The sequence below is a fragment of the Gymnodraco acuticeps genome, unplaced genomic scaffold (genome assembly GCF_902827175.1).
Source record: "Gymnodraco acuticeps unplaced genomic scaffold, fGymAcu1.1, whole genome shotgun sequence".
NCBI classification, from domain to species: domain Eukaryota; kingdom Metazoa; phylum Chordata; class Actinopteri; order Perciformes; family Bathydraconidae; genus Gymnodraco; species Gymnodraco acuticeps.
This window is the reverse complement of record NW_022990238.1, coordinates 3819971-3841354: the sequence shown is the minus strand read 5'-3', so window position 1 is coordinate 3841354 and position 21384 is coordinate 3819971. Positions and strand designations below refer to the sequence as shown.

Sequence of the window (21384 nt, the reverse complement as noted above, 5' to 3'; positions counted from 1 at the left end):
GATTAACATCCGGCCTACTTATTTTATATCAGGCAGTTTACACCCAAACAAAGGGACCACTCATCTCTCAAGTGAGACATTTCCACCTGTATACAGCATGTTCGACATGGTCTGAGCTGTGACCTGTTTGACATGAACACACTTTGATTTCAATGATTAATAATGTATTATCATTCGTTTGGTAATTAGATCATTTATTTGATTGGTTTCCTTTGAATTCATCATCTATAGCAGCCTATACTTTCAGTTGTATAGAGGGAATAGGCCCACATACAGTTGTTCAATAAAACAAAAATGTTAATATAAATACACTCAATAAAAATCAATGAAGAAAAATAGGCACAAGGGATGAAACTGACAATATAAAAACACAATGAAGTAACCTTTACAACCAAGCCTATAACATTGTTCCACATTAACAGCTAAATAAAAAACAACTTGATTTTAGTTTAGAAATACTAAATAAGCCACCAGTCTCATATCCAGAGGCAGTGAGTTCCACATGGGAATAACAACACAAGGTACTCTCCCTGGTTATTTTATGGGATGTCAGTTAGGCTACAGTATTACTTTAAACATAAATCATGCATATTGAGAAATTTCTACTTGACTGTACTTTCCCTTTTCAAGGATACACTTCAGCATCATCAGATGGGAGGCTGAGCCTACAGTTTTGCAGAGCCACCTGGTGGAAAATATGTTTACAGGACGGACTCCTGTGCTTCATCTCAATTCAGAGAGCACAACGAATCAGCTTCGGTTAGGGAACTGTTTTAGGCCATTCCACTTAATAACCAGATAAGAACGGACCGTGACCGATGACATTGAAATCAAATTAAGAAATAGCCCTGTAATGTGAAGCTCTGGGAGTCTGAGAGAATCATAATCTTTGGTATTGTGCCTAGAAACTGAATTATTCAGTATTGGTTGCTCTTGTATGTCATATTGTAATCACCAAAGGCAACCCACAGTCCTTTTTATATATATGTTTACATGTATTCCGTCTTATTTTAACTGTGTGCTTGTTCTCCCCAACTTTTCAGATATTAAAGTTCACAAAACGTCACTCATGTCTTCCTCATTCCTGCAGTTGTGAAAAGCAGTGACCACACAGAAATAGGCCTAATAATAAAAGTGCAGTTTGGCATATACAATTACATTTTTTATATTAATTAGACCAAACAGGATTTTGTGAAATGTGTGTTTATATCAGAAGCCATATGTGTCACATTTTGAAGACCTGGTTATTTAGTGCATCCCCTTCGTGATCAGCACAAGAGTAAGGTCACCGAGGACACCTTACTAAAACACTCTGGCATTTAGCCTGTACTAAACGTACTGTTGTGGTACCCTGTGGTGCATCGATCCCTCAATGGATCCAGTCCCGAGGGGTTCTCTCACAGACCCGGCAGCTCGTCAATCCATGCCTTTGCATAGCATGTTCTTAATAGCATCTGATCAAAGGAGAAAGCAATGTGACCTTCATGAAGGGCATGCCCTTTTCAGAAGCACACAATAATAGAGCTTTGGATTGATTCTGTTTTTATTGTGTAGCTTAACAACAGTTGCCTAATCGTGTATATAGCTTTACTTTGTGCTCTAAACTTTGTGATCTAAGCCCAATAAATGTGTGTTTACATTCAAATTACAATTATTTTGTCACCTACCACTGTGGCAGGTCACTGAATATTTCTATGAGGAACTGCAAAGTGTCTGCTAACTCTGAAATCTATTTAGAGGACTTTAGAATTGTGAAGACTGAGTCAGTGTTGTAAGGGAGTTGAATGACATATATCATAATTTATTCAATTACTTACTATTTGTATTCAGGATTTCTTTAAAAAATAGAATTCCTTATATAAGGGAAGATACAGTATATGGTGGCAGGTGAGCTGAAAATTGGGCCTCCCATAGCCAACATTTACTTTGTATATGTGACAGGCACTGATTTAATTTCCCTATATATGTAGACAGAGAAAGAGATATAGAGAGATGATGTTCAGCAATATGTTCAGTATCACATCCCTAAAGACTCATAGCATTCATAATATACCTCATGAATCTTCTTTTATGTTTATCTATATTATGTTCCTGAAAGTAAAACAAACAGGAGATGCCACCATACAAATAATATGATGCTTTGTCTTTTTGTTTAGTGCGGTTTCTTGCAGCAGGCTTCATTATGGCACCTCAGCCGCAGCACTCTCCTCTGTCAGGTTATTCATAGCAGTGGCTCAGGTTGGGGTCTAGGACGTCTCTTCTACATTTTTACTGCAGCCTGCCAGCCCCCGGGGCATCAACACAACCTAATTCACTCTGGAACAATTTCTCTTCTTGTCTGTCTCTATGCAGTGGGCATGGTAGATTTTGAGCTATTTTAAACACATCTGTCACATTGCAGCATGTTAGTATACATATTGTGATTGGACTAATGGCCTAGTTAGATAAAGATTTTTTTTAAACAAATATCAGATCCATACTAAGCTCTTCTTTTTGAGAAGGTTTTAACCAGGATCTCAGTATTGACTGACCCTTCTCTAAATGACAGATCAATGCTAACTGAGGGATAGATCACGGCCTGTACAAATGGCTCTGGCTACATCTTTATGAGCCCTGATGACCAGGGGGTCTGTTGTTGGCAATGCTGCCATTTTACAGTGAAACGTTTGTTGTACTGTATTTTTACTGCAGCCTGCCAGCCCCGTGTATTATTGCTATCCTGGCTCCAAAATGGTGGAATGAGCTCCCCATTGACATCAGGACAGCAGAAAGCTTACACACCTTCCGGCGCAAACTGAAAACTCATCTCTTTCAACTCCACTTCGAGCGATAGAACTATTAACAAAGCACTTATATACTAATAAAGGGCTGGCTTATCTAAAGCCAGTTGAGTAGCACTTGAAATGTTTTTGCTCTATGAAGCCTGATGTACTTATATGATTCTGTTTTCTTCAAGTTGTATTTTGTTGGTCGAACGCACTTATTGTAAGTCGCTTTGGATAAAAGCGTCAGCTAAATGCAATGTAGTAGTAGTATTTTGCTAGGATGTGTAGTTCTCTCATGTCATTTGGCTCACTTTCAGTAGCATTTCATATTGAATATCAGCACTCTGAAGTTAGGATGTTCCCTGCAAGCAGCAGACAGTTAGCTGCATATCCAGCCGGAATTTGAATCTAAATAAACCCATTGGCCTTTTTAACATTTGTGATGCAGACACTACAGTGTACACTGAATTTTTTTTGGACTATATAAAGTAATGAATGGCAGTTGATTTCGACAAACAGTCATTGCCTTTAATTGATGATCAGATCCAGCACCAAGTATATCCCTCTCATTAGCAAGATTAACATGCCATCACAGGAATAATTGCTCTTTGCTGAAAAAAAGTCCAGCTAAATGGATGACTGACTGCAGCTCGTCACACATATTAGAACCTAAATTACCTTTGACAGGCTCAGTGGCAACCTACTGTAATTGACAAATTATACGACTCTAATTATAGCTACTTAGAAGTCATAAACAACATTTTGCAGTCCAGATATTTGGGGCATCCTGAGTGCCATTAAAACATGAAACTGAGTTGATATTGATTGTTAATAGTGGCCTAACCTCCCTGACTTTTAGACAAAAATAAATAAATGAAAACCATTAAGCTGAGTTTTTGGCTGGCCCTGTGCCACTGATCAATGCCATGTAACATCCAAAAAGGAGATTTTGAAAATCAAAGCTGTCGCTATAGCAACGCCCCTGCCAGATTCCACCAATCAATGGAGTCTGTTGGGTTGTGAGATGCGCCAGGGAAAGGCCAGCGTCCTACATAAAGAGTGCGGGACAGGGAGTCGGGCGGCACACTCGGGGCAACACACTTTTCTGCACTCACACGACAAAGGCACCGCAGCAAGAAGAAAAGTCAGGAGAAGAGTGGCACAGGGTAAGGAAGACTAGGGGAAAGGAAAAAGAGAGGAAGAGAGTAACTGAGAAGATATGGTGCGCTCCTGTGAACAAGGGATCCCTGCCTGGGTCGCTGTGGGCACCCTGCTCTTCTTAATCCACTCTGTCACAGTCAGAGGAGGTAAGATAAGAAATAGCATGAGTACTTCCAATTGTTTGCTTTTACAGAGTTATATCAACTTCACATCCTGTTTTTAGTGCCTTACAGTTTAAGAGAAGCTGTTTTGTTCTATTTCAGTTCAGCTTCCCCCATATTGTCAGTGGGTAGTAGGGCACGGCATGAATAGTGGCTTGTGCTCAGCCTCAGAGCAGGGGTTGAGTATTATTTATCTAGTCTACTTGTTCTGTCCTCAGCTCTGTCTGCCGGGTGCAGAGAAAGAAAGACAAGTCCATTTGCTGCCTGGCTTTGTGCCGGCTCAGTAAAACGGTATAAGGTATAAGCTCCGAGGTGATGCTCTTCTTGCCTCTTGAAGAAGATCAGACTTTACCGATTTTGACCAAAGCTATTGAAGGCCACATTTATGTGCTGTCAGATAAGATTTCATTTGAGATTCCTCATGGACACATTAATCTTATATTTAGGAACTGTGTATTTTTATTTTCAGCTTCAGTGAAAAGGACACTGAAACAGCCTTTATTCATAACTTGTTTGTCCTTTTTAGAATTTTTCTCTCAGATATTTGAAAAATCTGAAATAAAAAAACTGTTTCCCTAGGTGTGATTAATTAATTGTTCCAATTGGATGTGGTGTGCCATAATCATTTATAAAAACACCCCCCCTCACCATGCTCAGCTGGCACATGGTGCTGGCTGCATAATTGGAAGAAGGTTACTTTGAAGTAGGGGCGCTTGATTGTGGTAGAGATATGGGAGACCTTCCAGGGATCCAATGTGCTCCCCCTGTGGCTTACCCCCAGTTGCAGGCCGACTGACGGCTGTGGCAGAATGGAAACAGCAGCTTGTCACTCTCAGTCTTTTCATGTGTGATTCTCCAGTAGGGGCTTCTTGTACTTGTGCATAAGAGGGCCCATAGAAGCAGCAATCTGCAATGGCACTGCAAACTCAGGATTATTTTCTGAGCACTTATAGTGCCGGATGTTTTCTGACTCAGTCACTTGGCTTGTTCTCATCGATTGAAACCAGAAAAATAGATGGACGTGCAAATCTGTCTTTTCCCAGATACATATTTTCAGTTGTGGTTTTGTCGATGTGTTACGGAGTGCTTGCTGTCTCAAATCTGATTTAAGCTGTTGATCATGAACTCGGCTGTGAATTCTTGAAATGCAAAGTCAGGCTGATGCAAATTACATTTAACAAAATAAGAAATAATGCAGGTGCTAATGATTGAAAACAATCTTGTAATATCAGAAAAATTGTTTATATTCTTTTTAATGCTAATACATCAGATTTCCTCTGGCTTTGCATATTCATGGTTGTATTCCTGTTAAGTGCTGCTAGTCCATCATATTGCACTTTATTTCCACAGCTGCCCTGAAGCAGGAGGTACCATTGGACAGTGGGGCCACGGTGCTGAATCACTCCATGAGTATGGTGCAGCGAATGGAGAGCCTGCTGGCCCTAGGGAACAGCAGTGATGTCACTCTCCGGGTGCAGACCATCAACACGGACGAGGTGAAGGTGATCCAGGCCCACAGCCTGGTTCTCACGCTGCAGAGTGAGGTGTTTGAGGAACTGCTGCTTAGTCGCAACAACAGCTATTTGCTTTTGAGGGAAACGCCTGATTGTGCAGCTGTCTTTGACAAGTTTATCAGGTGAGGGTGAGGTGTAATCATTTGTTCAGATTTAATTAGGTTTTATTAGGTTAAACTTATTAAAACCATTATATAATCTCGGCAGCTACTTGTAGATGTTTTTGATCTTCACTCACCATTTTGTCTCTCCGTTGGAGAAGTGAGATACTCCATCTTGTGAAATATTCTAAAATTACACCTGCTGTTTGAGGCTGACGGTTAAAAACGGAAAGTGTGGGTTTATTCAGTGACTCAGATGTGAGAAGGAAAACAAAGATGTATTCCTTATTGAAAGATATACTATTTTTAGTCTTTCAAAAATATCTGTTGATGACTATTGCAGCTTTGTTTTTCTCTTCTAGGTATCTGTACTGCGGTGACATCTCAGTGCGGCTAGATCAGGCTGTTTCTCTGCATAAGCTGGCCAGCAAGTATCGAGTGTGGGGCCTTCAACAGGGTCTAACTCAGTTTATGACCCAACATCTGTCTAGTGATTCACCCACAGGCCATGTGATTGGCTGGTACAACTATGCATTACAAATGGGGGACATGGTCCTGCGGGACAGCTGCCTGCAGTATCTGTCCTGGAACCTGTCCTCTGTGTTTCAGAGCGCAGAATGGAGCTCCATAAGTGAAGACCTGCTCTTTTCCTTGCTCCAGCGCTCTGACCTCATTCTGCAGAGTGAGCTGGAGCTCTATGAGGCCCTGGAGGCCTGGATCAGCCAGAACCAGCCTGTCAGTTCAACAGTGGAAAGTGCCCTAAAGGCTGTTCGATACGGCATGATCCCCCCTCATCACCTATTCCGTCTTCAGAAGCAATCCCCCCTCATGCAGAAGCATTACGAGTCTATCCGAGATCTACTCTACTTAGCTTTCCAATTTCACTCCGCCTCACCTATCCAACTGGCAAAGTTCTTTGATGTTAACTGCAGTATTTTCACTCCCCGTAACTACCTGTCCACATCCTGGGGTTCCCCTTGGGTTATCAATAATCCCACCCGTGATGACCGCAGTTTCAGCTTCCAAACCCAGCTCGGGCCCAGCGGCCATGACTCCAGTAAGCGAGTGACCTGGAACGCCCTCTTCTCCCCTCGCTGGCTCCCACTCAGTGCCAGGTCAACCTACACTGAGCTGGGTGCCATGCAGCCTACACGCACAGATGGTGGTCGACCTCGCATTATTGTAACACCAGCCACTTCCAGCCCAGACTTTGCTGGTGTTAGTTTCCAAAAGACGGTGATCGTGATGGCAAGACAACAAGGAAAAATTGTGGTTCGCCACGTCTACAACTTCCACCAGAGCACTGAGGAGGCTGGGGATTTCTTGGTGGATGCTGACCTGCAGCGACGTGCATCAGAGTACCTGATTGATAGCTCCCTCTATCTGCACATTGTAATAAAACCTCTCTACCATACCCTCCTTGTTGCCAGGAAATAAAAGCAGTGATGTGTGTGGCCTTACCATACGTAGCCACCATTCACCCACACAATCACGTGCACATATTCCAAAGTAAACTCATATCACAGCACATGTTTATGCATCAGGTCTGTGACATCTATATTTGGTAAGAAGGTTTTTTTTTGTAACATACAAAACTATTACAGCTTAACTATCACAATAACAATAGTGGTTTTCAGTATTTCATGCTTACTAAGAAAAAAACATTTCATGTACTGTATTTTGCTCAAAGTATTGTAGTCCAGTTGTTTCCCTTGAATTACTTGAATCCATGTGATGGTTAATGTTTTTTCATAGGTACTAGAGAGGTTTTGCTTTAAAATAAGATGTATTGCTTTTATTTTTTCTCATTCGACTTCTCAGCAACCAAATGTAGATTTTAGTTAAATGCACTTATATGACATACCCTTATATAGCCTACTTTCCTACCAACATGTGTTGATTAAACTTAAATCAATGTATTGGTGTTCCTTTACTTAGTTGACTATTGCAAGACAGTGAGTTCTTTAGTATTCTATTGTTTTTTTATTACCTATTGATACATAATGCATTGTGTCTTACTTTTAATAAACTGCACCAGTATTTGAAGTTCATCCTCCAACAAATAAAATAAAAACAATTTAAAATGAGTATTTCTGTGTTGAGTGGTTTGCCCTTCAAATATAAAATCTACGATATCGTAGTTAGTGTCATATTTGTATTTGAAAAATCTCGCTTTATTTACGGAGCAAGTGCTCACACGATACAAACTACTTATCCCATGATGCATAGCACGAAACAGGAAATACGTCATTACGTCGTTGGAACCTTCAGCTGTCAGACTTTGGCCACCCTAAAAGTGGAGGTTTTGTTAGCAAACTAACTCGAACTGTTCAACCCGCGCAGACTTTATTTAAAGTTGTGCATCCATCTGCGGATTGATCTTTGAACGCGCCAGCTGGTGATTGTAGCACTGAGATTGCACGAAGACGAACTGTTTAGTTTTAATCGCTGCTAGTTTTTGCACAAGCCAGCGATCCTGAGCGGGTGTAAGGCTAGATGCAGGGAGGGAGGGAGTAAAAAAAGGCAAAAGTCTTTGTGCTTCCCTTCCCCCTCATCAAAGCAAAGGGGAAATGTCTCTGTCTAAAGGAGGTAAGTGGTGTTTTTCCACTCTTTTTTAAAAAGTAACTGTGCATATACTAAATTTAAGACGTGTAGTTTGCGTGGAAGTAATTTAGCTAGCTATGTTTCAGAAATGTAACCTTGCCAGGTGGAAAGCTGCATGTATGAGGGGAGAAAAAAAATAAGCTAGCCAGCATGTCTTTCCTGCTTTCTATCATTATGCGAAGTCTCTGGACACACTGCTGTCTGAAGGTATTCATCGTAGACTTACTGATATTGTACTAACTTATAGTTTTTACTATTAATATTTTAGCTAAATGCTTCACTCGTGTCCTCGTTTAACTTCCCGTGTTGTGATAAGCTAACACCGTTTTCACGACAATAAAGGACTTTTGCCAAACTGTAATTCAGAACCAACCTGCCCTCAGCTGGGAATCACCGCGCTGCCGGGATTAGTTTCTCCCCTACGATAAAGTGGGACCACAGGTGTTAATATTTTCCGACCTCCTGACTCATGACTGCTCGTTTGGGGTGAAGTTATTTTGCTTTGGCAAGTGTGTTGGCGCACAAATATTTTTAGCACTGCGACCAACTAAATGCATTTTTTTTCCGTCGGTGGAAATTGTTGTTTTATTTTAAAACAGGCGGCGAAGCTAAGAAACCATGGCGCTATCACACACTTCCGCCAGTCAGTCATTGCGTCTGTGTAATCAGCGTACACTGTTGAATAAAACACACACCTTGGAAAAATCAAGGTCCTTCCTCTGCGTCAAACACACACACACACACACACACACACACACACACACACACACACACACACACACACATTATGATGATGTCAATTTACATTTCAAGTTCACCGCTTGTGCTGTTACACAATCATACTAGCGTTACCATGGTCGGGAGTACACACTGTTGTGTACTCCCGGCTGTGTAGATTGGTGCTTCTGCTCAGGCAATCACAGCCTGTGGCCTACCATGGCATGTTTTGACTTGCAGCACCAATACCTTGTGCAGCCTCTCTTTGTTGACAGTTCACTAGCTGCAAGCAGATTCTCTATAGCTGCCACACTGGTTCTGTGCTGTAATTACTGTGTGCACTGATAGGTCTTTGTGTTTTTTGTTCTCTCTCTGGCCACTACATGATTGTGCCTTCCGTGGTGAAGGAAGGAGCGGGCCTGAGTGCATTGAAGGGCTTTCCATGGTATTGCTGAGGCATGTTTGGAGATTGGGTTCCCTCTAACGGCATTGATAGGGTTGTGTGGAAGATTATATGAGCATGAGTCATCCTTTTTCTGTATATGGACCCACTCTGAGGCGGGAGCTTCCTGATGGTGACTAGCCACACAGCTATTGACATTTTGATCTCATGCACGATCCTGGAATTCTTGTTCACATTACGCACTGCACCGTGGATAGTTTCCACTGAACATCTTTTGGTTTTCTAAGAACTGCTGCATTTCCTGTCGAAGCGCACCAAGCCACTGCTTCTCTCACAAGTAGATGATACTGATAACTCCAACACAGCATCAGTAGAACAAGATGGACACAATGATCAATACTTGCAATTAAAACACTGTAGCTTAAGAAAACGTTTCCTATGTAAAGACAAATACAGGTTGTGGAGATGTTAGAATGCGACTTGGCTTCATTGCACACATTGATATTAACATTATTGTTCATTGTATACAACCAACTATGCCGTGAATAAAGAGCAATCTCTGGGAAATGGCATTTGTTAACGTGATATACTCTTGACTGCAGCTGAGGCTCTGTGTCCTGTCAAGCTTAGTGCGAGGGCCAGTTGCAGCAGAAAGCTTTCTGAAGCTGGCCTCGTTGGCCCTATTGGGGACAGCGAGCAGCGGGAAGCAAGCAGGCCAAGTGAAGTGACATCATATTTCCCAAAAGGTCCTGACAGTTGTGTTTTAGGCGGATGTGTCCAGTCTGGCTGTGAGTCATATTCCAGCAAACACTTGCAGCTTGCCTTCAAATACTGCTACCTGAATGGAGTTATGAGTATTTGAAATCCATTCATATTTCACAGTAAATAAGTCTTGCAGTAACTATGACTTCATTGAAACAAAACACTGCATAGAGTGAAAGATAGTTTGGCAGATATCTCAAATAGCTTAAACTGTTGTTGTACTTCCCTACGATGTTCGCATGCTAACTAATTTTGGTCCATGAACAAAAGACTGTCTTATTTGTCAGGTCATCAGAAATCTTTGAGTGCTCTTACTTTATCCCACGCAGAGGAAATGCAACATCTATTTTTGACTGAGCATGTGTGAGTAAATCACACTTCAATCTCTCCCTACCACATGAGACTGCCGTAGTCTGTCCAGACACTGGAGGCCTATTTTAGGGCTGCAGCACAAAATGGACCTGTCTGATGTTTCAGTGGTTGGCCATAAAATCTAAAAATCTTTGTTAAACTTCACTTCCCCTCCAGCTTAATCTAGCAAGGAGGGGTTTACCCAACTTACTTCCTCCACACTGGAGTATTGTGACTCACTCGATGGCAAACACAACCCAACAGAATGAATAAGAGCTGTTGCATTTGTTCTAAAGTGAAAGTGTTTGTGCATGAAACCAGTTTCTCTGAACTGGAGTAGAATAATTGCACAGCCTGTCCTGAGCCTGCAGCAGTACCAGAACAGGAAATAAACAGCCAGGACTGAAATGTTTCTCATCATATCCCTGTGGGTGGGAACATTTAAGCACACGGAGGTAAAGGTCAAGAAAAGGGTTCTATTTTTCCTGTTGACCTTGCAACAAGAGCTCACATGCTGAACTCAAGTGTCCGTGTCAAGAAAAGCGGAGTTGTTTTTGCTTTGTTGCTACTCGTAGGCCCGGTAGCTGTGTCATTCTGGCAGGGACTTGCAGCCTCTTGTGGGAAGTCCCAGAGGCTTCTGGTAAATGGTGTTTATGAATGGACTGCTGTCACTGATTCAACACAGAAAAGGTCCAGGAAGTGCAGTTTACCGCACTATAATCAAGAATTTTAAAACTATGGAAAAAAAACATTGATGGGGGGGTTTGATAAGAATTATAGTATCAGTACAAATAAAAAAAATCTTCCCCTGCACCTGCCTTTTTTCCATTCGAGTCATCATACCAATGTCCATTTGAGTCATCATACCAACCTCAGCTTTGAGTACACCTAATCTCCTGATAACCGATCACCTGCTGCAGGTTATGGCAAATGAGGCAACTTTATTGAAACCTTGAAAAACCTATTACTACCAGAATAGAATAAAATTCCCCTTCAATACATGGATGGTGTGAAAACAAGTTAATTGTGCACTTAATAGCCTAAATTAAAATGTAAAGCAAGCCTCCTCTCCACACTCGGGCACAAGCGGTGTGGCCATTTGCCCTAGTCCTTTATAAAACTCAGCTAATTATACTACTCTGTTGCTCCTAAATATCGATCACTGTATGACTATCACGACGCTGAGATGGTAATGGTTTTCAAATTTCTTGTCTCCAAGGGAAGAAGAAGAACCCTGGGCTGAAGCTGGCCAAAGAAGTGTTTGCACAGCCCCCCCCAGCAGCAGCAGCGTAAGGCTTCTCTTTACAATGGGTTAGAGCAAGAACATTGAAATGGCTTCAGCCTGGTATTGACTTATTGCATCTAATAGAGATACTTTGGGTAAACATCTTTCACTGTTGCTATGTGCATATGTACCGTTCAGTTTATTTATTTATTTTTACCGTTTTGTTGTATTCTATTTATGTGCAATGCTCGTCTACATGCAAAGAAAGAAATGACGTCCAGAAATGCAGACATTTAACACTGACTTCAACTTTATCTCATCATTTATAAATAAACATGCACAATTTATCTTACAGTGTGAATATTCATTACTGAGCATTATAACATGTTCTTCCTGTCTTAACCTTGCTCTCTCCCTGCAGGCCGCCTAGAGATCTTGACTCGAAAGCTTGCGTCACAATCGGAGACCAGGTAAGATTAGCTATGGTTTCCCGAGGGCACCGAGCCTTCGCAGCAGCTGGCCCCAGGCTCTGGAACACTCTGCCCCTCCATGTGAGGTCGGCCCAGACCTTAGGGTTTTTTAAATCTACTCTTAAAACACACTTCTTCTCCCTGGCCTTTTAGTCAGAGCGGAGCACGACTCCTGACTTTTCCCTGTGTTTTTTATATATCTGTTCTAATTGATTGTCTTTTATTGTGATTGTAGTATTTATTACATGTTCAACACTTTGGCCCGACCAAAAATCGCTTTTAAATGTGCTTTATAAATAAACTTTGATTTGATTTCCCTGACACATGCGACTATGCCTTTCTCTCCTGAACATGTACATTAATACAACTTCTGCCTCGTTCCTCTAGAACTTTGTGGTGAAGGCAGATGACTTGGAGCAGATTGGAGAGCTGGGCAGGGGGGCGTACGGCGTGGTCGACAAGATGAAACATGTGCCCAGCGGTGTTATCATGGCTGTCAAGGTGGGCTGGGGGGGGCCGCTTCTCGGGTTACCTGATCTGTTAACGCACCGTGCTTTTTAAAATAGTACCATGACTCATAGATGTATTCAAGATATGAGCTCAACTTGTAAACATTTGGATGAGATCTATCCGATCCATAATATGCTATAGTGGGGAGGGGGGGGACACAGTTTGATTTTCAAGATGTTCTGCCCTCTGATGACACCTAACTAAGCATCTTTGAGCATTAGGAAAAACAGCCAAAAAATCTAATGTATTATTATTATTAATGTGTAATGTTTGCGTCCCCAGAGGATTCGTGCCACCGTCAACACGCTGGAGCAGAAGAGGCTTCTGATGGACTTGGACATTTCTATGAGGACAGTGGACTGCTTCCACACCGTCACATTCTACGGTGCCCTCTTCAGAGAGGTGAGCACACAAGGACTGTCATGGACTCCTGCAGGTGTTGCGTTGTGTGTGTGTGAGCATCCTGTTTTAAATTGTTGGGGGACATCTTTTTTTCTTTCAGGGGGATGTCTGGATCTGCATGGAGCTGATGGACACGTCTCTGGATAAGTTCTATAAGAAAGTTATCGAGAAAGGCAAAGACTTCCCAGAGGACATCCTGGGCAAGATCACAGTAGCAGTACGTCCTGTCCCATATTTTTCACTATTAGTGTCACCAGTGATGGGGTTGTTACTCAAAAAAAGTAATATATTACTCATTACTTTAAATAAAAGTAATATATTACTTTACCTCATTACTCTTTACATTACTTTTGCGTTACTCAGCAACAGCCAAAACTTAAAACTTAGGCCTACATGTGCACACATATAACAATTACTATTGCAATAAGGAAGACATAACACAAGTTAATAACGGTGAAAATTCTAGTTGTTGCTGCTTGTTCGGAGTCGGCACACACTCAACATCATCCCTCTGGGTATGGGGGTCTTTAGCTACTAGCTTCGTGTTAGCATGCTGCCTCTGCAGGTGTTAGAGAGGTTTGATGTTGTGTTTGCAGCAGTGCACCTTACCGTCACATTCCTGTCCTCTCTTCTGACACATTTAAAATAATGAGCATACCTCCACCCCTCGAAAGTTATAGCTGTTGATGTTTCTGTCTCTGCAGCTCAACCCCTGTGACAGCTGCACGTGGACAAGTTGCGCAAATGTTACGAAAATATAAACCTGCTGCGGAAATCCCTCTAGTGACTTGAAATATTTAAAATTGTTAAAAGTTAGACCTATCACATTTACTAATCTTATCTGGAACTAGCTAAACTAGTTATAAATGTTTATTTACTGTCGTGTCGGTTCACTCGTTCACTGGATCAGCGAGCTGCATGAGACACAGACGGGCTGTCAGGAGAGCAAAAGAGAGGCTCCGTTTATTAAACCCGCCGTGTTATTATCCAAAGTTACTGTAGACTTCTGAATAATGTAGTAACTACTAGTCTGTCAAAGGGAGAATCTAGTCATTTTTTCGCGCAATGTTAGTATCGTAACTTTAGTGTGATTACTGAATTTTATAACAGTAACACGTTTCATTACTCCGTTACCGACGAATGTAATATTATTACACCCAGCTCACATGCTTTACATTATTACAGGATCGGTCCCAACATGTTGACTTTTCTTCGAGAGCAAGTTATCTTGTTTTTTTGTTTTTTTTTGTACAGCTTTGGCCGTATTCAGTTACTTAGATATGTGGTGCTTTATAAAATATGAGTGACTCCTGGGGAAAAAACTATTTAAAAGTTTATAAAACATAAATATTGTATCATGTTTGATAAGTGATTGATTAAGTTGTTGGGAGGTGCAATGTCTACAGTGTAGTTTGTGCAATCGAGAAGGTTAAATAGGGAAAGTGCAATATGTGTAAATAGGTATGGACACAATAGGGATATGTGCAATTTGACGGACACTATGCATAGGTGCAATAGGGAAAGTGCAATATTGATTTGTGTATGAATACAATAGGGGAAAGTGCAATAATAATAATAATGGGGCGGTGGTGGCGAAGTCGATAGGGTTTGGCAACTGGAAGGTCACCAGTTCAAGTCCCGGCAAGACCAAGTGCTACCGAGGTGTCCCTGAGCAAGGCACCGTTCCCCACACTGCTCCCCGGGCGCCGTTCAAAATGGCAGCACACTGCTCCCAACACTAGGATGGGTCAAATGCAGAGAAACAATTTCCCCACGAGGGATTAATAAAAGTCCATCTTAATATTTGATTTATGTATAAATACAATAGGGAAAGTGCTGTACCTGTATGTTTCTTGTTTGTTTCTTTGCCATGTGATCTCTGTATCTATGACTGATTGACCTGAATGTTTTATGTGTATTATCTCGATGCCCAAGACAAATTTCTCCTAAGGGAGACAATAAAGCTTTATCTTATCTTATCTCTTATGTATGTGCACGTAAAACACTCATTGTAACTGAGAAATCATCTTCATCTACATTTCTGGATAATATTATTTAATATTTTCTCCTTTTCTTTAATGTTCTCTCTCCACAGATTGTCAAGGCATTAGATCATCTGCACAGTAACCTGTCAGTGATACACAGAGGTAATTCAATTGTCAGTGTATGCAATGTTTCTCATTGTTGCTATACTATGTTCTCAGTCATCACTTTCCCGACATGTCTTTTCCCAGATGTGAAGCCCTCCAATGTTCTGATCAACACTCAGGGCCAAGTGAAAATGTGTGACTTCGGCATCAGTGGCCACCTGGTCGACTCGGTGGCCAAAACAATGGACGCAGGCTGCAAGCCCTACATGGCGGTAATTACGGAGTGTTGCATTTTTTTTTTTTTAATCAACTGGAATTGCTTTTTAAAATGTCTGAAAAAACATATATTAACAGTCCAGGAGGATATTATTCAGTCCTCTATTTTCCACTTCGCTTCAACATCTCAACTGTATGAATGAAGGTTTATAATCTTATTTGCATGCCTTTTTTCATTCTTGATGGGGTTTAATTCTTAATAGCTTTCATCTGTAAATATAAATTATAATTCTGTATTTTCCTGTTTATATATTTTATATATTTTAAGTAAATGCAACAAAAAAAGTTAAGCTTTCCTTAAAGATGCAGTATAACCATTTATGTTATTTGTTCAAATCGTTCTCGTATAATATTGGTATTATCTGTTGTTAATGATCTCTTTCAGCCTGAGCGGATCAACCCCGACCTCAACCAGAAAGGCTACAGTGTCAAGTCAGACATATGGAGTCTTGGTATCACCATGGTGAGTAGAGTTTGGTTTGAATATGTGAAACTTGATGCCATTTGTGATACATTTTAGGCAAAATAATCCATGTTTTTTATTCACTTTAAACAGAGGTGGGAGAAGTTCTCAGATCTTGTACTTCTAGTAAAAGTAGAAGTACCAGAGTGTAGGAATACTCTGTTACAAGTAAAAGTCCTGCATTCAAAATGTTACTCAAGTAAAAGTACTCGTTAGGCACATTTCAGAATAATATATATATTATATGTTTTGATTATAATGATTGATTAAAGTGGTATCAAAGCTGTTAAAGGTGCAGCTAGTTTTAAGGACTTTGTATACTGCAGGGTAGCTTGGGAATGTTACTCCAGGTTTAAATAACGTTCTTTTTAGGTGTTGATTATATTTCACATTTATTGTAAAAAATCTGTAAGTAACTAAAACTACGAAATAAATGTAGTGGAGTGAAAGTACACGATTTACGTCTGAATTGTAGTGGGGTAGAAGTACAAAGAAGCATACAATTGAAAAATGCTACGTGATTATTTCATATATCGCTTACACGACTACAAAAAACTAAATTATTATTCTACCTTGGTTGAATGTATTATTTCATTACTCTATACTCCAATATAATATAAAAGTTATTGTACAAAATGCATCAGTGTGTTACTTAGGATAAAAACACCTGTTTCCAAGCAGTAAAGTTTGAACTGTTGTTTATTCTGCCTTCTGTGAATTAGTCTGTGATGAGCATCTTGTTTGTTTTTTAAATTCATAATAAAGCTCAAGCAGTACAACACCATGTTGGTGTGCATTCCCAACCAAAGTATGTTTTGTCAGCGTGATCATTTCTATTTGATGATTAAAACGATAAAGAAAAGAGATCCCACAGGTAACTCCTATTTCCATGAGCACTAATTCTGAGTCATGATGACTGTTGAGAATACACAATTCAAACCTATTGTAGAACTTTTTTTCAGATTTTTTGAAATCGATGAATTTGCTGTTGATAGTCCGTATCACAAGCAGATTTATCAAATCTACTGCAGTCATGTAGTTTAGCTCTATCGTGTACAATCCTTTGTGAACCACCCTTTCTCTGTCTCACAGATTGAACTGGCCATATTGAAATTCCCCTACGACTCATGGGGAACCCCGTTCCAGCAGCTCAAACAGGTGGTGGACGAGCCGTCCCCACAGCTGCCTGCCGACCGTTTCTCCCCAGAGATGGTGGACTTCATCTCCCAGTGGTGAGTCTCGCACCTCCATGTCAGATGTGCAGACCTTCCTCACTTCATGCTCCTCATTCACCTCGCTGTGTGTGGCTCAGAGGCCCAGCAGGGGTCAGTGTTTGCTTTGTGTTTACTGAAAGAGGTGGCTCCAGCACAGTATCTGTAGAGTTCTTATCACTTGACTATTTTTAGATGTGGTTTTTATAAAGTTGTTATAAATGTATATGATATTGTTTTCAGTTTCTCACTTTAGCATGTGTCTCTTTGTTTTTACAGCTTAAGAAAGAAGCCAAATGAGAGACCAGCTTATACAGAATTAATGGTAAGTAGTTTTTAAGATTTTTTTTCTTACCGTCAAACGACAACAAAAATGTGTAATGGTTCCACTTTCAAAGTCCCTCTGATCAGTGTGCTCTGGTTCTTGTATTTGTCCACAAGAGGCCAGAATTAGCTAGTTAACCCCAATGTGTTAATTTCAAAAGTTAATAACATCATTAGATAATTTGTTCTCATTTAAGACTAATCCCCAAGTGTTGTCTTTCTTTTTTTGTTGCAGCAACATCCATTTCTCACCCTGCATGACTCCAAAGACACAGACGTGGCCAGTTTTGTCAAGATCATCCTCAAAGACTGAGGGCCCCCTCCAGGCCCCGGCCCATCAGGCTAGGCCGGACCTGTTAGCAACCAAACCAATGGCCTACCTTTTCTCTTTTTCTTTTTTAAAAACTCACTGGAATGACTCTCACACACAACAGGCGGGCGACCCAAAGACTGACAGCAGCACTGGAGAGAGAGAGAGATAGATAGATAGATAGAGAGAGTGGTGGTAATATGAACTCATACAGTTAAATCCAACTGGAGAGGTTTAATTCGCTCCTCCAAGCTTCCTGTGTGTGCAATTATTCAACTTGGCAAATAGGAACTGAACCAGATTTTTTTTTTTGCCCCACTGCCCATTTTTATCTCTCTCTTCAGAACGGACAGAGCCAGCCATCATTTCTTTGTGACACATATTGTATGAATACTTTGAATTTCATCTGCAAAAAACCAACAGTTAATGTGTATGGTGTTGTGTATTGAAAGCTATATTTGCATATGCGTTTGTATGTTTCTCATTATACAGACTTTTGATACTGTATATCACCGACAAGTGTGAATTTTACCGGACTAGGGCCTTATTGTCATATCGCATCAGCTGAACCGTACAACCGGGGTCTGTCCTGATTGGTCAGTGCAGGGGCTGCTGTCACGGCAGCGCCATGCTCCTGAGCTGAGACAAACATGTAACGGTCACATTCTGGACGGGAGGCATTTCATATCATTTCTAGATCTATTACAATGTGAGGCGGGAATGTAAAGCGCCCCGTAACACCTGATCTGATTGTGATCCGGGCTGAGGCCTTTCATGCAGTGACCCCCCCCTCCCCCTCCGTACTCGTCTTTTTTTTTGGTATTAACGAATCGCCTTCACTGCTGCGATCGTTTCTACCTGAAAGTATTCAGGGGTTACCTAACCAAGCTCACAGCTTTATCTCTTTCTCTGTGCCATTTTGTAAATCGTTCTCATGAATTACTGCATTAACTGTGTTTTTCCTCTTTGTTCTGGTCTTGCGTTTAGATTTGATTTCAGCAGCATTTAAACGCATCTCTTTGCCTACTGTTCTTAATTCTGGAGTCGGCATAGTCTTTTCATATGAGGCACTTACGCTTTCTTTTTTCAGAGATATTATTATGCATTACACAGACAGTATGTTAGGGGAATAATTTATGTGTTGAAGATGTAAATACTATTTCCTTTTTTAATGTAACATGGCACTGTCCTTACCTGGCAGTGCAGATGAGGAGTGGTTGGTAGTAGTCAGTTTTAATGCACACACACACACACATTTGTACTCGGCCGGCTGACTATTATACACCGATTTTGGACTGATGTGCTGTCAGGCTATACCGCTCAGGTTTCCTCCTTCATGCGGAGATGATCCCATTTTCTTTTTCCCCAGGTCGTACTCCAGAGCCTCTTTTCAGTCCAAGGCGGGCAGCCATTTTCTGTTTTGTCTGACCATACTATGCAGAGCTTCTTCACCTCGGATTCACTGCAAGAGGCCCTTGTCATGTGGCAGTTTCCCCACTTCAAGTGTTCAGAGACTGTGATGGCGGTGAAAGTGATGACGGTCATGCCTAGCACTCATTGCCTCTGGTTTACACTGTAGTGCAACCTTTATCAAAAGTCAGTGAGCTAGGAGTATTTATGATTGTGAATAATAAGGGAAAGCTAGCAACACCACAAAGAAGCTGCTATTTTATTTTGTTTTTCTTTTTAGTCTGCCTTCTTTGGATGGCCATTCCCTTGGTGTGTAAAAGTTGTGTTTTTACGCTGGTCACAATGAGAATGGAACACTTGCTCTACCTCTTCCTCCTTCACTCTATTTGCCACCTTGTCATTGGGTGGGACTGACAAACTTGAACTATATGGAAAGACAAAAAATAAAGGCTTTATTGTTCAGTATGTTCGTTTTTAAAGCTTTCCTTTCATGATTGATGCTTGTTTAGCAATGACAGAAGTAGTTCACGTGACAAATGCAGAGATCACAACCCTGTCAACATGTAGAGAATGAGGCTGGCAAACATTTCTATATCTTTATTTTTGTCGTGAAAATACCAAAACTAACTATATATTGTATATGAGAAATGTACAATCCTATCCAAGTCTTATAAATGCAGTGTTTTGACATCTGATAAGTCTTTCTAACTCATTTAGCTACTTCTTAAAGTGAACATATTGAATTGTATTTCATAATTTCTCTAGAACCTGAAGCAACATGCTCCCACTGACTATCCCCAATGCTTTGGTAAAATGCAGGACGGTTTTTGCACTTCGTAATATTCTAAATTCACAAATCACTGCTGTTTTAGTTACTTGTGCCAATAACTTGCAGTTCACAGCTGAAGGTTTATGTTGTAACACTCAACTTGTTTAAAATCTGGCAGGGCAAAGCTCTTTTGTTATCCAAACAAGAATAGCGCTAAATAATTCAACCTTTTTACGATTCTTGTAGCTGTCAAAACATTTTAAGAGAAAATTGCTTTCTGCAATGAAGCACATTTTAATTGTATTAAACAAAAAACAAAGCTAAAATCTGAATTTTATCCTCAGTTAAAATGTCTCAAATTTGGTGTTTTGCAGCAAGTCTCTTTTCAAAGTCAACTTTAATTTCAATTATTCTGTGTGTTTGTACAGACAGAGATCGGAATAACGTTTCCAACAATCCCTAATACAAATATGTATAATTTATATGTATATACATACATACATACAATCAACAGACACATTTGCACACATTATAAAACACAACACTCAATACAAAATAACAGTCACTTCAATATCTTAGGGAAGATATAGTGCAAGATTGCATGCGTTTTACGGTTGACCCACTTAATTCCTACTTCCCTGTCACTAACAGTTCCACTTAAGGCTCTCGTTCCTTTAATCAACAACAGAGACACTGGAGCTGACTGATCCAGCTGATAAAAGGCGGCCAAGCAGTCTCAAACTGACTTTCCTACTCGCACACCGGTCTGCAAGAACATGTTTTTCATCCTCTCACATAGTGTGAAAAATGTGTTGTGCAATAAAAGTGTGATTCAAGCTACTAAGGTGGAAATGGTACATGTGGATTGTGGACACATGTCAGGTAAATAACCCTCATGCTTTGTGGATTCATCGCCTAATCCCTCTGCAGTTTTAAAACCTGAACTCCATTTTCCAAACAAAAAATATAATATTTTGCCTGTTATATTACAGTTTCCATCTGCGTAGACATCCTTATGTAAGCACAGAGAAGTGAACACATATTGTATTGCATGTCGTGATTCTTCAGGATGTGTGATGAATAGAAAGAAGACTCTTATTTTGATGGCTCTTTCTGAGTGCTTTTCTGCTGTGAATGTTAACAACATGGGTTAACAAAAGCTCATTACTCCGCTCTGAGTGTTTGTCAAAGACCGATGACTTCATGCCAGGATGAGAAAACTCAATGCCATGTAGACTGCAGGCAGTGGCTCCAGTGTTTTGTGCAGCCGAACGAAAGACTCTTTTTAGGAAAGGAGGCCTTCGATGATAACGACTTGCATAATGCCGCTCAAAAGATTGGCGTGTGAGTTGAAAAAGTAGGCAGTTGAAATACTGTCCTGGCTC

At 40.7% G+C, this 21384-nt stretch overlaps 2 protein-coding genes across 2 annotated transcripts; both read left to right on the top strand.

The window, feature by feature from the left end:
- Positions 1-3835: 3835 nt before the first annotated feature.
- Positions 3836-7770, top strand: btbd17b (BTB (POZ) domain containing 17b). Its single transcript, XM_034220199.1, has 3 exons — positions 3836-4072; positions 5438-5723; positions 6065-7770. The coding sequence occupies exons 1-3, from the start codon at positions 3985-3987 to the stop codon at positions 7137-7139; spliced, it is 1449 nt and encodes a 482-aa protein (XP_034076090.1). The 5' UTR covers positions 3836-3984; the 3' UTR covers positions 7140-7770.
- A 174-nt stretch (positions 7771-7944) lies between these two features.
- Positions 7945-19695, top strand: LOC117548594 (dual specificity mitogen-activated protein kinase kinase 6-like). The gene is made up of 12 exons (XM_034219956.1): positions 7945-8291; positions 11759-11828; positions 12186-12234; positions 12622-12735; positions 13027-13146; positions 13247-13363; positions 15242-15293; positions 15381-15508; positions 15898-15975; positions 17068-17207; positions 17466-17511; positions 17746-19695. Exons 1-12 carry the CDS (start codon positions 8273-8275, stop codon positions 17821-17823), a joined length of 1011 nt encoding a protein of 336 aa, XP_034075847.1. The 5' UTR covers positions 7945-8272; the 3' UTR covers positions 17824-19695.
- The last annotated feature ends 1689 nt before the right edge of the window (positions 19696-21384 follow it).